General features: G+C 48.8%; 1 protein-coding gene and 1 pseudogene across 3 annotated transcripts in view; one reads left to right on the forward strand and one right to left on the reverse strand.

Annotated features, from left to right (window-relative positions):
• The window catches only part of NLGN3 (neuroligin 3), a 78,687-nt gene extending 61,891 nt beyond the window's left edge, over window positions 1-16,796 (reverse strand). The window contains exons 1-2 of one of the 3 annotated variants that reach the window (XM_089664824.1): window positions 16,014-16,796; window positions 7,232-7,836 (exon numbers count right to left, since the gene is read on the reverse strand). In XM_089664824.1, the coding sequence (XP_089520950.1) occupies window positions 7,232-7,670 (439 nt within the window). In that variant the 5' untranslated portion in view covers window positions 7,671-7,836; window positions 16,014-16,796. The remainder of the gene's footprint in view (window positions 1-7,231; window positions 7,837-16,013) is intronic. The other 2 variants (XM_089664825.1, XM_089664826.1) reach the window with 2 other exon arrangements.
• LOC149432902 (uncharacterized) lies at window positions 7,808-9,293 on the forward strand (annotated as a pseudogene).
• Window positions 16,797-17,329: the final 533 nt, after the last annotated feature.

Raw genomic sequence — 17,329 nt, forward strand, 5'->3', positions numbered from 1 at the left:
GAAAATTATGGACAATCTCAAGACACCCTTGAAAATTATGGACGGTCTTGAGGCTCCCTTGAAAATTATGGACAGTCCCGAGGCACTCTTTAAAATTATGGACAGTCCCAAGACACCCTTAAAAATTATGGACAGTCTTGAGGCTCCCTTGAAAATTATGGACAGTCTTGAGGCTCCCTTGAAACTTATGGACAGTCCCAAGACACCCTTGAAAATTATGGACAGTCTTGAGGAACCCTTGAAAATTATGGACAGTCTTGAGGCACCCTTGAAAATTATGGACAGTCTTGAGGCACCCTTGAAAATTATGGACAGTCTTGAGGCTCCCTTGAAAATTGTGGACAGTCTTGAGGCACCCTTGAAAATTATGGACAGTCTTGAGGCACCCCTGAAAATTATGGACAGTCCCGAGGCACCCTTAAAAATTATGGACAGTCTTGAGGCACCCTTTAAAATTATGGACAATCTTGAGGCACCCTTGAAAATTATGGACAGTCCTGAGGCACCCTTGAAAATTTAGGACAGTCCCGAGGCACTCTTTAAAATTATGGACAGTCCCAAGACACCCTTGAAAATTATGGCCAGTCTTGATAAACCCTTGAAAATTATGGACAGTCTTGAGGAACCCTTGAAAATTATGGACAGTCTTGAGGCACCCTTGAAAATTATGGACAGTCTTGAGGCACCCTTGAAAATTATGGACAGTCTTGAGGCACCCTTGAAAATTATGGACAGTCTTGAGGCACCCTTGAAAATTATGGACAGTCTTGAGGCACCCTTGAAAATTATGGACAGTCTTGAGGCACCCTTTGAAATTATGGACATTCTTGAGGCACCCTTGAAAATTATGGGCAATCCCAAGGCACCCTTTAACATTATGGACAGTCTTGAGGCACCCTTGAAAATTATGGACAGTCCTGAGGCACCCTCTAAAATTATGGACAGTCCCGAGGCACCCTTTAAAATTATGGACAGTCCCGAGGCACCCCTTAAAATTATGGACAGTCCTGAGGCACCCTTTAAAATTTTGGACAATCTTGAGGCACCCTTGAAAATTATGGACAGTCCCGAGGCACCGTTTAAAATTATGGACAGTCTTGAGGCACCTCGTTCTAAAATGTGGTGCCTCAAGACTGTCCATAATTTTAAAAGGGTGCCTCATTCTAAATTGTGAAAAACTATTCTAATAGTTGTATATAAAACAGCAACAGCCACACATGGAGGACACCCAACATTAGAGGGGATTTAATCTTCCAAAGCAAATACAATTTTGCACACTGGTACTGACTAGTATGCCTATGTTTCTCTTCTCCCTAACTGAGCTAATGTGACCCCAGCACTGATGGAGAGGGGCGGGGGAGGGTCAAACTAGGATGCTGTGCAGGCAGCTGACATCCTCCTTATCAACTAATGATGTCATTGGTTGGCTAGAAGGTTGTTATGGTGCACAATGAAAACCTGTGGCTTTGTGTGACTAGAAATCGGGCTTGTTCCACCCGCCGGCTTGTATACAAGTTTTGGGCAATTCTTAGACATGTTGCCAAGGAACCCCTGAAGAAACCTCAAGGCACCCCAGGGTGCCTGGGCACCCTGGTTGAGAAAGGCTGCTCTAGTGGTCTACAGTAATGGTGTCATCAAGAGCACAGCAGGATCCATAGCCTTGCACTGGCCGTGAGGATGCGAAGGGTCAGCCCACCGGCAGATCGTGGGGGAGCACTGTCTACTGGAGGAGTGGAGGATCAGGTAAGTAAAACTCTTTCTCCTCTCCCCTGTACAGAACCAGCGATTAACCCTTGCAGTGCGAGGCCTGCCCCACTGCATGGAATCATTTTACATCTGCCTGGAGCTCTCCTTTAAGACAGAGTGTCATTGTCCAATGGAGTCAGTTGGGAGCTATTTACAAAGATTTACGTAAGGTGTTTCTCATGCTATTCCTGCGCTTGTTCTTTATTTAGCCATGTTGGCGAATGTTCAATTGCATTTGCATCTTATTACATATGAACATACCATATGGCACCAATTATATAATTATTGTGAAATTTTAAACATATTCATCCCAACTAGTACATGAAGAACTCTTTCTCCCTCGATGATAACGACATATACAGGCAACAGGAATAGAATTTTGAAGCAGCCTCACAAAGGCGTTTATTTATAGAGTGGTACCAGATGTAAGCGGAACTTCCCATACAAGGATCCCCGATAACCCTCCGTATAACATGAAATGGCTATTTCCATCACACCACCATTCGTGGTCAGGACCTTTGGGGACTGAGTGGTGTTACTGTATGTCTTCAATTATGGAGCTACATAAACTTGTTAGTGGAATGCTCCTCTGGGGTCTATATTGGGATAAATGGAGAATGAAGAGTACATGGTTGGTTGGAAATGGAAGAATGAATCAGAATAACAATTAAAAAAAAAAAAAAAGAGAGAGAGAGAAGAATGGAACGAGAGGTGATCCATAAATGAAACATGAAACAATAGAAACGGCTGAAATGGAACGGATGGCTACCAATGCAATCATCGTCTTCAAGTAAGCATGCCATTTCAGGAAGGAGAAACACATATATGCACACAAGTATATACAGGTGACAATAAATGAATTCACTTTTACAGAAATGTATACTAAAGCTAAATACCCCATCTAGGAGGCTTTGATAGAACCTGCAATTTTCCGACTCTTAGGCCAAATACTAGTTCCCAGCTTTGCTCAGCCAACAGGTAAGTCTCCAAAAAAGTAGGTGCAGATAATAGATGGGCAAACAATACACTATATGGCCAAAATGATATAAACCCAACTAGTACATGGCCTACTATATAACACAACGTATGTGGACTCCTTGCACGCATGTTCATGGTCTCCAGTGAAGGGTCCTGGTAATCCTCCATCCTACAAAGACGTTGGAGACACGTTAACCATTCACTTGAGACTTTTGGTCTGCATTTAATCTGGTAGGTAGATATTGCTCCTTGCTCATGGAACCCCTAGGAGCCTCTGGAGGAACCCTGGTTGAGAAAAGTTGATCTAGAAGGAAACCGCCAAATCCTAATCATTTTTATATACTGTATTCTGCATTTTATCTGGGAGGCAGATATTGCTCCTTGCTCATGGAACCCCTAGGAACCTCTGGAAGAACCCTGGTTGAGAAAAGTTGATCTAGAAGGAAACCGCCAAATCCTAATCATTTTTATATACTGTATTCTGCATTTTATCTGGGAGGCAGATATTGCTCCTTGCTCATGGAACCCCTAGGAACCTCTGGAGGAACCCTGGTTGAGAAAAGTTGATCTAGAAGGAAACCGCCAAATCCTAATCATTTTTATATACTGTATTCTGCATTTTATCTGGGAGGCAGATATTGCTCCTTGCTCATGGAACCCCTAGGAACCTCTGGAGGAACCCTGGTTGAGAAAAGTTGATCTAGAAGGAAACCGCCAAATCCTAATCATTTTTATATACTGTATTCTGCATTTTATCTGGGAGGCAGATATTGCTCCTTGCTCATGGAACCCCTAGGAACCTCTGGAGGAACCCTGGTTGAGAAAAGTTGATCTAGAAGGAAACCGCCAAATCCTAATCATTTTTATATACTGTATTCTGCATTTTATCTGGGAGGCAGATATTGCTCCTTGCTCATGGAACCCCTAGGAACCTCTGGAGGAACCCTGGTTGAGAAAAGTTGATCTAGAAGGAAACCGCCAAATCCTAATCATTTTTATATACTGTATTCTGCATTTTATCTGGGAGGCAGATATTGCTCCTTGCTCATGGAACCCCTAGGAACCTCTAGAGGAACCCTGGTTGAGAAAATTTGATCTAGAAGGAAACTGCCAAATCCTAACCATTTTTATATACTGTATTCTGCATTTAATCTGGGAGGCAGATATTGCTCCTTGCTTATGGAACCCCTAGGAACCTCTGGAGGAACCCTGGTCATATAGTGTAGCATAAAAATCAGGACTATGTTCTGAAAACGTCTTCTTCAGACTTGAACCTGTCTTCAGAATGAGAAATATGGAAACCAAGACGCTGGCAATGCTCTTAGCCTGCCCATTGTAGCTTATGAGCCTTATCAATTTTTCTGCTTTGGTGGAAAGCTAGGTGCACTACTGCTGGTCCTAAAGACCAAAAAAATGCTTCCTACCCATTCAACTCTGCGGACTGAACCTATCACAGGGCTGTAACATTCTCCAGTGTTAGGGGCAGAGTGAAAAAGTCTTTAAAAGGTATCCAGCAAAAGAAGAGTTATCGTATTTATCAGTCTGGTGGTCCTAGAGTGACCAAAAAAATGCTTCCTACCCATTCGGTTCTGCAGACTGAACCTATCTCAGGGCGGTAAAAGACTCCAGTGTTAGGGGCATGGTGAAAAATTCTTTAAATGGTAACCAGCAAAAGAAGAGTTATCCTATTTACCAGTCTGGTGGGCAACGAGTTTAATCTTTGCTGGAAGATCTACACCGGCTGACTAATCTTCACCATCCAACACCCTTCCAGTTGTATTGGATAACTGGTCCCTCAACATGCGCTGTGGTTCCCCTAATGTCCCTATTGTAAGCAAAGCCGTACCAATGTAGCGGCCAATGAGTGGAACCACAGCATGGGATGGGGGCACAGGCATTGGAGATTCTGAAGATTCTGGAGTTCTTCCAAGAGAGTGAGGATAAGAGTCAACACCCACCAGACCAGTAGGTATTATAGCTCCTCTTTTGCTTTAAATGACCATAATCTAGAACAGCCTTTGTCAACCTTGAAATAATGTTTTGGTCTGGGGGGGCCCTGCTAAAAATGACTCACTGTACATTAGTGTGAGGGTCAAGGAGAATAATCCACCTTATACTTGTGGTCATTGGGAAAGATGACCCCTTACAGCTGGCTAAAAAGATCAAAGGTGTCAGTGGGAACTTCTCTGGGAGGCAGATATTGCTCCTTGCTCATGGAACCCCTAGGAACCTCTGGAGTAACCCTGGTTGAGTAAAGTTGATCTAGAAGGAACCCGCCAAATCCTAACCATTTTTATATACTGTATTCTGCATTTTATCTGGGAGGCAGATATTGCTCCTTGCTCATGGAACCCCTAGGAACCTCTGGAGGAACCCTGGTTGAGAAAAGTTGATCTAGAAGGAAACTGCCAAATCCTAACCATTTTTATATACTGTATTCTGCATTTTATCTGGGAGGCAGATATTGCTCCTTGCTCATGGAACCCCTAGGAACCTCTAGAGGAACCCTGGTTGAGAAAAGTTGATCTAGAAGGAAACTGCCAAATCCTAACCATTTTTATATACTGTATTCTGCATTTTATCTGGGAGGCAGATATTGCTCCTTGCTCATGGAACCCCTAGGAACCTCTGGAGGAACCCTGGTTGAGAAAAGTTGATCTAGAAGGAAACCGACAAATCCTAACCATTTTTATATACTGTATTCTGCATTTAATCTGGTAGGCAGATATTGCTCCTTGCTCATGGAACCCCTAGGAACCTCTGGAGGAACCCTGGTTGAGAAAAGTTGATCTAGAAGGAACCCGCCAAATCCTAATCATTTTTATATACTGTATTCTGCATTTTATCTGGGAGGCAGATATTGCTCCTTGCTCATGGAACCCCTAGGAACCTCTAGAGCAGTGTTTCTCAACTCCAGTCCTCATGGACCCCCAACAGGTCATGTTTTCAGGATTTCCATTATTTTGCACAGGTGATTTGATCAGTTTCACTGCCTTAGTAATTACCACAGCTGTTTCATCTGAGGGAAATCCTGAAAACATGACCTGTTGGGGGTCCATGAGGACTGGAGTTGAGAAACACTGCTCTAGAGGAACCCTGGTTGAGAAAAGTTGATCTAGAAGGAAACCGCCAAATCCTAATCATTTTTATATACTGTATTCTGCATTTTATTTGGGAGGCAGATATTGCTCCTTGCTCATGGAACCCCTAGGAACCTCTGGAGGAACCCTGGTTGAGTAAAGTTGATCTAGAAGGAACCCGCCAAATCCTAACCATTTTTATATACTGTATTCTGCATTTAATCTGGTAGGTAGATATTGCTCCTTGCACATGGAACCCCTAGGAACTTCTAGAGGAACCCTGGTTGAGAAAAGTTGATCTAGAAGGAAACTGCCAAATCCTAACCATTTTTATATACTGTATTCTGCATTTTATCTGGGAGGCAGATATTGCTCCTTGCTCATGGAACCCCTAGGAACCTCTGGAGGAACCCCGGTTGAGAAAAGTTGATCTAGAAGGAACCCGCCAAATCCTAACCATTTTTATATACTGTATTCTGCATTTTATCTGGGAGGCAGATATTGCTCCTTGTTCATGGAACCCCTAGGAACCTCTAGAGGAACCCTGGTTGAGAAAAGTTGATCTAGAAGGAACCCGCCAAATCCTAACCATTTTTATATACTGTATTCTGCATTTTATCTGGTAGGCAGATATTGCTCCTTGCACATGGAACCCCTAGGAACCTCTGGAGGAACCCTGGTTGAGAAAAGTTGATCTAGAAGGAACCCGCCAAATCCTAATCATTTTTATATACTGTATTCTGCATTTGCTGAACCGTTGTATTTTCGAGAGCCGCCTGCAGCTGGTCTTGTAGCAATGGTAGCCATGAGTGGGGTGACCGACCATACAAAGACTAATTTGACAAGATGAAAATTGAAAGCAAATGAAACACAGGTATTTAATTGAATCCAAAATTGGAGACAGGACTAAGCTTGTTGCCGGGAGCCAGTTCAATTGAAATAAGTGTCAAAAACACAGCTGGGGAGGTATCAGAGGTTGCAATATGACTGGGAATTGGCAAAAAAATATTTAATAGAGATGAAACTTCCAAATGTCTGTGAAGATATAGGAAATTAAACATGTAAGAAAGAGGCAAATGAAATGGTGAGGCTGGGAAAAAGGGGTCAAGAAATGGTTGGGTACAGGAAAGTGATGACTTTGGGAGAAGCATACAAAGAAAATACATTTCCTATGAAGGCCACGGGATGGAAAACACGAGGGAAGTTCTGGCCAGGGGCAGAGAAATACTACGGACTGAGGAACAGGAGGAGAGACAGTGCTGAAGGCATGAAGAGCGACCAGCACTCGTTATTGCTGACACACAGCATGCAGCAAGCACACCCCACCCCACCTCCATGCTGTGTACAAAACACTGGAGGACCAATACGCAACCCTGCTCAGATCCCAGGTTTGTAGAGGGGACCTTACCGTACCCCTCACTACTCACCATCCTCTGTAGGAACATAGATGTTGAGATAAAGGCAGTCCTCGCTCTGCTCTTGTAGATATCCGGTCACAGTGTCCAGGTTTGAGGTGAACCAGACTGGCATCATGATATCCGGCACGGCGTTTTGTATGTTCTGTGGGCACACGGGTGAAAAGTGTGTGGCATTCCTTATGCCTGACCAGGAGGGAGGGGGTTCAGGTGGAAGGAAACGCTTCTCTCCCAGGGGGGGTGCAGCATAAGGTACCCCCAGGTACTGATCCACAGGACCCAAGATATCGTTGGGTAAGGACACCCGCATACCACGCAGCTTGCCGTAGTGAGTGTTCACAGTCTGAGAGTATACCTGGGCATGGGAGAAGAGTACACGGGCAGCCAAACTTAGAACCCACAGGGCCACACTCAGCTTCCTGGGGACCACACTGAGCCCAACTACATGCATGGTATGAAAAGTGCAGAACTAACATCCAGAATGTAAGCACCACCGGGGGAGTAGAAGCAATTCCGGGTCCCCCACACAGGACACTTCAGTCACATCCTGTATTCCCAAGTCTAAGGCCACGGCAGACGAGCAGCAAGATGGACACGACAGCCGGCATTCACAGGACCTGGTAAAGAGAAGGCAAGGTCAGAGGGCAAAATAAAAAATAACACGCTACATGATAACATGGTTGTAGCCAAATGACCATCACACCTAGATGAGCTTGGTGGACATGGCATTCCAAAACCTTGGCCATTAATAGGAAGTTGCACCCCTCCCCTCATGACCATTAATATGGAGTTACCCTCCTCCACCCATAAACATTAATATGGAGTTGCCCCCCTCCACCCATGGACATTAATATGGAGTTGACCTCCTCCACTCACGGCCATTATTATGGAGTTGCCCCTCTCCACCCATAGCCCTTAATATGGAGTTGTCCACCTCCCTTCATGTCCATTAATATGTAATTGCTCCCCTCCCGTCATGACCATTAATATAGAGTTGCCCCCCTCCCCTCATGACCATTAATATGGAGTTACCCCCCTCCACCCATGACCATTAATATAGAGTTGCCCTCCTCCCCTCATGACCATTAATATAGAGTTGACCTCCTCCCCTCATGACCATTAATATAGAGTTGCCCCCCTCCACCCATGGCCATTAATATGGAGTTACCCCTCTCCACCCATGGCCATTAATATGGAGTTGCTCCCCTTCATCCATGACCATTAATATAGAGTTGCCCTCCTCCCCTCATGACCATTAATATAGAGTTGCCACCCTCCCCTCATGACCATTAATATAGAGTTGCCCTCCTCCACCCATGACCATTATTATGGAGTTGCCCCCCTCCACCCATGGCCATTAATATGGAGTTGCCCCACTCCACCCATGGCCTTTAATATGAAGTTGCCCTCTTCCACCCATGGCCATTAATATGGAGTTGCCCCACTCAACCCATGGCCTTTAATATGAAGTTGCCCTCTTCCACCCATGGCCATTAATATGAAGTTGCCCTCTTCCACCCATGGCCATTAATATGGAGTTTCCCCCCTCCCCTCATGACCATTAATATGGAGTTGCCCCCCTCCACCCATGGACATTAATATGGAGTTGACCTCCTCCACTCACGGCCATTATTATGGAGTTGCCCCTCTCCACCCATAGCCCTTAATAAGGAGTTGTCCACCTCCCTTCATGTCCATTAATATGTAATTGCTCCCCTCCCGTCATGACCATTAATATAGAGTTGCCCCCCTCCCCTCATGACCATTAATATGGAGTTACCCCCTCCACCCATGACCATTAATATAGAGTTGCCCTCCTCCCCTCATGACCATTAATATAGAGTTGACCTCCTCCCCTCATGACCATTAATATAGAGTTGACCTCCTCCCCTCATGACCATTAATATAGAGTTGCCCCCCTCCACCCATGGCCATTAATATGGAGTTGCCCCCCTCCCCTCATGACCATTAATATGGAGTTACCCCCCTCCACCCATGGCCATTAATATGGAGTTGCTCCCCTTCATCCATGACCATTAATATAGAGTTGCCCTCCTCCCCTCATGACCATTAATATAGAGTTGCCACCCTCCCCTCATGACCATTAATATAGAGTTGCCCTCCTCCACCCATGACCATTATTATGGAGTTGCCCCCCTCCACCCATGGCCATTAATATGGAGTTGCCCCACTCCACCCATGGCCTTTAATATGAAGTTGCCCTCTTCCACCCATGGCCATTAATATGGAGTTGCCCCACTCAACCCATGGCCTTTAATATGAAGTTGCCCTCTTCCACCCATGGCCATTAATATGAAGTTGCCCTCTTCCACCCATGGCCATTAATATGGAGTTGCCCCCCTCCCCTCATGACCATTAATATGGAGTTGCCCCCCTCCACCCATGGACATTAATATGGAGTTGACCTCCTCCACTCACGGCCATTATTATGGAGTTGCCCCTCTCCACCCATAGCCCTTAATAAGGAGTTGTCCACCTCCCTTCATGTCCATTAATATGTAATTGCTCCCCTCCCGTCATGACCATTAATATAGAGTTGCACCCCTCCCCTCATGACCATTAATATGGAGTTACCCCCCTCCACCCATGACCATTAATATAGAGTTGCCCTCCTCCCCTCATGACCATTAATATAGAGTTGACCTCCTCCCCTCATGACCATTAATATAGAGTTGCCCTCCTCCACCCATGGCCATTAATATGGAGATGCCCCCCTCCCCTCATGACCATTAATATGGAGTTACCCCCCTCCACCCATGGCCATTAATATAGAGTTGCCCTCCTCCCCTCATGACCATTAATATAGAGTTGCCACCCTCCCCTCATGACCATTAATATAGAGTTGCCCTCCTCCACCCATGACCATTAATATGGAGTTGCCCCACTCCACCCATGGCCTTTAATATGAAGTTACCCTCTTCCACCCATGGCCATTAATATGGAGTTGCCCCACTCCACCCATGGCCTTTAATATGAAGTTGCCCTCTTCCACCCATGGCCATTAATATGAAGTTGCCCTCTTCCACCCATGGCCATTAATATGTAATTGCTCCCCTCCCCTCATGACCATTAATATGGAGTTGCCCCCTCCCCCCATGACCTTCAAAATGGAGTTGCCCCCCTCCCCCCATGGCCATTGATATGAGGTTGCCCTCTTGCTGCCATAACATCCTGCATTCTTTTGGGAAGTCTTTGCACCAAATTTAGTTGGGTGTCTAGGAATTCTGTCCATTAGTGAGGTCAGGCCCTGGTGTTGTAGAAGAAGACCTGGCTTGCAGATCAGACCTCACGTTGGGCACAAAAAAAATAAATAAAAATAGGTGTTCCATTTTATTGCAAAGTTGTTCAGCAAAATCGAGGTTTGGGATCTGTCCGGAACACTTGAGTTGGGCACAACATCCTGTGTTTCTATATGCACTGGAGGCAGATCTTGGCTGGTGGGAGGGGTCGGCAGGGGGCTGTTCATAGCTTCCTGGAAACATCACAGCACCCTGCCTCAGTACTCCTCTCAAGAGGCCTCAGTCCTGATGCAAGCTGTGGGAGGAGTTATGCAAATATCAAACTGCCATGATGGGCGTTGGTCTGGAGGAGTGGGCGTTCCTAGGCCGGCTGTGTTTGCATGAATACTGCCCTAGGTAACGCCCACATGTGATGCTGAGCAAGACTTCAAAGGTGAGCTCTGTGCAAACAGCTGAGTACACAGATGAGACATACATGGCGGTTGTGTTACCTGTCAGTGGGCACTATATGCAGGAGAGGAGTGTGGGGGCTGGGACAGTGGGCACTATGTACAGGAGAGGAGTGTGGGGGGGGGTATGACAGTGGGTACTATGTACAGGAGTGCGGGGGTATGACAGTGGGCACTATGTACAGGAGTGCGGGGGTATGACAGTGGGCACTATGTACAGGAGTGCGGGGGTATGACAGTGGGCACTATGTACAGGAGTGCGGGGGTATGACAATGGGCACTATGTACAGGAGAGGAGTGTGGGGGGGGGGTATGACAGTGGGCACTATGTACAGGAGAGGAGTGTGGGGGGGGGGGTATGACAGTGGGTACAGGAGAGGAGTGCGGGGGGTATGACAGTGGGTACTATGTACAAGAGAGGAGTGTGGGGGGGTGACAATGGGCACTATGTACAGGAGAGGAGTGTGGGGGTGTGACAGTGGCACTATGTACAGGAGAGGAGTGTGAGGGGGTGACAGTGGGCACTATGTACAAGAGAGGAGTGTGGGGGGTGTGACAGTGGGCACTATGTACAGGAGAGGAGTGCGGGGAGTATGACGGTGGGCACTATGTACAGGAGAGGAGTGCGGGGGGTATGACAGTGGGTACTATGTACAGGAGAGGAGTGTGGGGGTATGACAGTGGGTACTATGTACAGGAGAGGAGTGTGGGGGGTATGACAGTGGGCACTATGTACACGAGAGGAGAGCAAGGGGTATGACAGTGGGTACTATGTACAGGAGAGGAGTGTGGGGGGTATGACAGTGGGCACTATGTACACGAGAGGAGAGCAAGGGGTATGACAGTGGGTACTATGTACAAGAGAGGAGTGTGGGGGTATAACAGTGGGTACTATGTACAGGAGAGGAGTGTGGGGGGTATGACAGTGGGCACTATGCACACGAGAGGAGAGCAAGGGGTATGACAGTGGGTACTATGTACAGGAGAGGAGTGCGGGGGGTGTGACAGTGGGTACTATGTACAAGAGAGGAGTGTGGGGGTATGACAGTGGGTACTATGTACAGGAGAGGAGTGTGGGGGGTATGACAGTGGGCACTATGTACACGAGAGGAGAGCAAGGGGTATGACAGTGGGTACTATGTACAAGAGAGGAGTGTGGGGGTATGACAGTGGGTACTATGTACAGGAGAGGAGTGTGGGGGGTATGACAGTGGGCACTATGTACACGAGAGGAGAGCAAGGGGTATGACAGTGGGCACTATGTACACGAGAGGAGAGCAAGGGGTATGACAGTGGGCACTATGTACACGAGAGGAGAGCAAGGGGTATGACAGTGGGTACTATGTACAGGAGAGGAGTGCGGTAGGTATGACAGTGGGTAGTATGTACAAGAGAGGAGTGTGGGGGTATGACAGTGGGTACTATGTACAGGAGAAGAGTGTGGGGGGTATGACAGTGGGCACTATGTACACGAGAGGAGAGCAAGGGGTATGACAGTGGGTACTATGTACAAGAGAGGAGTGTGGGGGTATGACAGTGGGTACTATGTACAGGAGAGGAGTGTGGGGGGTATGACAGTGGGCACTATGTACACAAGAGGAGAGCAAGGGGTATGACAGTGGGTACTATGTACAAGAGAGGAGTGTGGGGGTATGACAGTGGGTACTATGTACAGGAGAGGAGTGCGGGGGGTATGACAGTGGGCACTATGTACACGAGAGGAGAGCAAGGGGTATGACAGTGGGCACTATGTACAGGAGAGGAGTGTGGGGGGTATGACAGTGGGCACTATGTACACGAGAGGAGAGCAAGGGGTATGACAGTGGGTACTATGTACAAGAGAGGAGTGTGGGGGTATAACAGTGGGTACTATGTACAGGAGAGGAGTGTGGGGGGTATGACAGTGGGCACTATGCACACGAGAGGAGAGCAAGGGGTATGACAGTGGGTACTATGTACAGGAGAGGAGTGCGGGGGGTATGACAGTGGGTACTATGTACAAGAGAGGAGTGTGGGGGTATGACAGTGGGTACTATGTACAGGAGAGGAGTGTGGGGGGTATGACAGTGGGCACTATGTACATGAGAGGAGAGCAAGGGGTATGACAGTGGGTACTATGTACAAGAGAGGAGTGTGGGGGTATGACAGTGGGTACTATGTACAGGAGAGGAGTGTGGGGGGTATGACAGTGGGCAATATGTACACGAGAGGAAAGCAAGGGGTATGACAGTGGGTACTATGTACAAGAGAGGAGTGTGGGGGTATGACAGTGGGTACTATGTACAGGAGAGGAGTGTGGGGGTTTGACAGTGGGTACTATGTACAAGAGAGGAGTGTGGGGGTATGACAGTGGGCACTATGTAAACGAGAGGAGAGCAAGGGGTATGACAGTGGGTACTATGTACAAGAGAGGAGTGTGGGGGTATGACAGTGGGTACTATGTACAGGAGAGGAGTGCGGGGGATATGACAGTGGGTACTATGTAAAGGAGAGGAGTGTGGGGGGTGTGACAGTGGGCACTATGTACAGGAGAGGAGTGTGGGGGGGTGACAGTGGGCACTATATACAGGAGAGGAGTGTGGGGGGTGTGACAGTGGGCACTATATACAGGAGAGGAGTGTGTGGGGTGTGACGGTGATCAGTATGTACAGGGGAGGAGTGTGGGGGGTAAGACAGTGATCAGTATGTAGGTACAGGAGAGGAGTGTGGGGGGTATGACAGTGATCGGTATGTACAGGAGAGGAGTGTGGGGGGTGTGACAGTGATCGGTATGTACAGAAGAGGAGTGTGGGGGGTGTGACAGTGATCGGTATGTACAGGAGAGGAGTGTGTGGGGTGTGACAGTGATCGGTACGTACAGGAGAGGAGTGTGGGGGATGTGACAGCGATCGGTATGTACAGGAGAGGAGTGGGGGAGGGGTGTGACAGTGATCGGTATGTACAGGAGAGGAGTGTGGGGGTGTGACAGTGATCGGTATGTACAGGAGAGGAATGTGGGGGATATGACAGTGGGCACTATGTACAGGAAAGAAGTGTGGGGGCTGGGACAGTGGGCACTATATACAGGAGAGGAGTGTGGGGGGTGTGATAGTGGGCACTATATACAGGAAAGGAGTGTGGGGGTGTATGACAGTGGGCACTATATACAGGAGAGGAGTGTGGGGGGTGTGACGGTGATCAGTATGTACAGGGGAGGAGTGTGGGGGGTAAGACAGTGATCGGTATGTATGTACAGGAGAGGAGTGTGGGGGGTGTGACAATGATAGGTATGTACAGGAGAGGAGTGTGGGGGGTGTAACAGTGATCGGTATGTACAGGGGAGGAGTGTGGGGGGTATGACAGTGATCGGTATGTACAGGAGAGGAGTGTGGGGGGTGTGACAGTGATCGGTATGTACAGGAGAGGAGTGTGGGGGGTGTGACAGTGATCGGTATGTACAGGAGAGGAGTGTGGGGGGTGTGACAGTGATCGGTATGTACAGGAGAGGAGTGGTGGGGGGTGTGACAGTGATTGATATGTACAGGAGAGGAGTGCAGGGTGTATGACAGTGGGCACTATGTACAGGAAAGGAGTGCGGGGGGTAGGACAGTGGGCACTATATACAGGAGAGGAGTGCTGGGGGTATGACGGTGGGCACTATGTACAGGAGAGGAGTGCGGGGGGTATGACGGTGGGCAATATATACAGGAGAGGAGTGCGGAGGGTATGACAGTGGGCACTATGTACAGGAGAGGAGTGCGGGGGGGTAGGACGGTGGGCACTATATACAGGACAGGAGTGCGGGGGGTATGATGGTGGGCACTATATACAGGAGAGGAGTGCGGGGGGTATGACAGTGGGCACTATGTACAGGAAAGGAGTGTGGGGGGTATGACGGTGGGCACTATATAAAGGAGAGGAGTGTGGGAAGTATGGCGGTGGGCACTATGTACAGGAGAGGAGTGTGGGGGGTATGACGGTGGGCACTATGTACAGGAGAGGAGTGCTGGGGGTATGACGGTGGGCACTATGTACAGGAGAGGAGTGCGGGGGGTATGACGGTGGGCAATATATACAGGAGAGGAGTGCGGAGGGTATGACAGTGGGCACTATGTACAGGAGAGGAGTGCGGGGGGGTAGGACGGTGGGCACTATATACAGGACAGGAGTGCGGGGGGTATGATGGTGGGCACTATATACAGGAGAGGAGTGCGGGGGGTATGACAGTGGGCACTATGTACAGGAAAGGAGTGTGGGGGGTATGACGGTGGGCACTATATACAGGAGAGGAGTGTGGGAAGTATGGCGGTGGGCACTATGTACAGGAGAGGAGTGTGGGGGGTATGATGGTGGGCACTATGTACAGGAGAGGAGTGTGGGGGGTATGACGGTGGGCACTATATACAGGAGAGGAGTGCGGCGGTATGAAAGTGGGCACTATATACAGGAGAGGAGTGTGGGGGGTATGACGGTGGGCACTATGTACAGGAGAGGAGTGTGGGTGGTATGACGGCGGGCACTATATACAGGAGAAGAGTGTGGGGGGTATGACGGTGGGTAGTATGTACAGGGAGAGGAGTGTGGGTGGTATGATGGTGGGCACTATGTACAGGAGAAAAGTGTGGGTGGTATGATGGTGGGCACTATGTATAAGAGAGGAGTGCGGGGGGTAGGATGGTGGGCACTATGTACAGGAGAGGAGTGTGGGGGGTATGACGGTGGGTAGTATGTACAGGAGAGGAGTGTGGGGGGTATGACGGTGGGTAGTATGTACAGGAGAGGAGTGTGGGGGGTATGACGGTGGGTAGTATGTACAGGAGAGGAGTGCGGGGGGTATGATGGTGGGCACTATGTACATTATATAGAATAGCAGTAATACAACATGCTGATGGATTTTAGGGGTGGGGGCAGGGGCGGGGACAGGGGTGGGCCCCATTATTGGGTCATCACCCACCAATGACCAGCTCCATCCATTGACATGGCCATGAATTTGGAGCGCACGTCGGCAGGAAATGGCTGCGTAGAGGTTGAAGGGGATCAGCAGGACTGAGATGGAACAAAGGAGTGAAATTACTGCGAAAAGAAAGAATTTTGGTAAAAACTGACCGTTGATTATATTTCCCGGAGGAATGTCATCCAGGTCGGGGTTTCTGAATGTGGCCAATCGTCGTCTTCCCTGTCCCTGGCTGCACACGGGGCTCCCCGCACACATCCATCACACGCACTATGAAGGGCACCGCGAAGAGTCCTCCCCTATGTCTCCTCTACAAGGGTCCCCATTCATATTCAGGACCTGTCCATGTCATGTCCCTCACATCCCGTCCTTCCTCGCAGACATTTCTTGCAGCCAATGTGACATCTTCCGAGGTGACAACCTGCCGTGTCTTTTCTGTACGCAGGCTGCGGCCCGTGCTTCCAATGAATTCAGCTCCCTCCACGCACGCCCCATGCAGATCGGTGTGTGGCAAAGAGACGTCCCCCACTGGGGGCGCCGGGCGCTGTCACTTTAAGGCCGTGACAGAGGAGACACCACGGCGGAATGTAAATGGATGTGGAGTTAGACATGGAAAGGGAGGGAGAAGGAAGGCCGGCATATGGAGGCAGGGCGCCGGAGAAGGGCCACAATTGGGGAGATGTAGGATGGGGGGCCGGGGAGGACAACAGATGGAGGAATAGAGGAGGACAAGGAGGGGATGACAAATGAAGAGCGCAAATCAAGGCATGCCAGCGACAAAGAGGTGGGAGCAAGTCAGAGACAGCCGAGCAAGATGGGGGCTGAGATATGGAGGCGAGGAGGGCCAGGAGCGCAGGACGAGGGATGGTAATAGAACGGATGTCTGGGTACAAGTGGGAGCAGAGGAGTATAGAGGAGCGCAGGATGAGGGATGGTAATAGAATGGATGTCTGGGTACAAGTGGGAGGAGAGGAGTATAGAGGAGAGCAGGACGAGGGATGGTAATAGAACGGATGTCTGGGTACAAGTGGGAGGCGAGGAGTATAGAGGAGAGCAGGACGAGGGATGGTAATAGAACGGATGTCTGGGTACAAGTGGGAGGAGAGGAGTATAGAGGAGAGCAGGACGAGGGATGGTAATAGAACGGATGTCTGGGTACAAGTGGGAGGAGAGGAGTATAGAGGAGCGCAGGACGAGGGATGGTAATAGAACGGATGTCTGGGTAGAAGTGGGAGGAGAGGAGTATAGAGGAGCGCAGGACGAGGGATGGTAATAGAACGGATGTCTGGGTACAAGTGGGAGGAGAGGAGTATAGAGGAGCGCAGGACGAGGGATGGTAATAGAACGGATGTCTGGGTACAAGTGGGAGGAGAGGAGTATAGAGGAGCGCAGGACGAGGGATGGTAATAGAACGGATGTCTGGGTACAAGTGGGAGGAGAGGAGTATAGAGGAGAGCAGGACGAGGGA

The sequence above is a fragment of the Staurois parvus genome, unplaced genomic scaffold (genome assembly GCF_062004578.1).
Source record: "Staurois parvus isolate SC_StPar_1 unplaced genomic scaffold, SC_StPar_1.0 ptg002059l, whole genome shotgun sequence".
In the NCBI taxonomy this organism is placed as follows: domain Eukaryota; kingdom Metazoa; phylum Chordata; class Amphibia; order Anura; family Ranidae; genus Staurois; species Staurois parvus.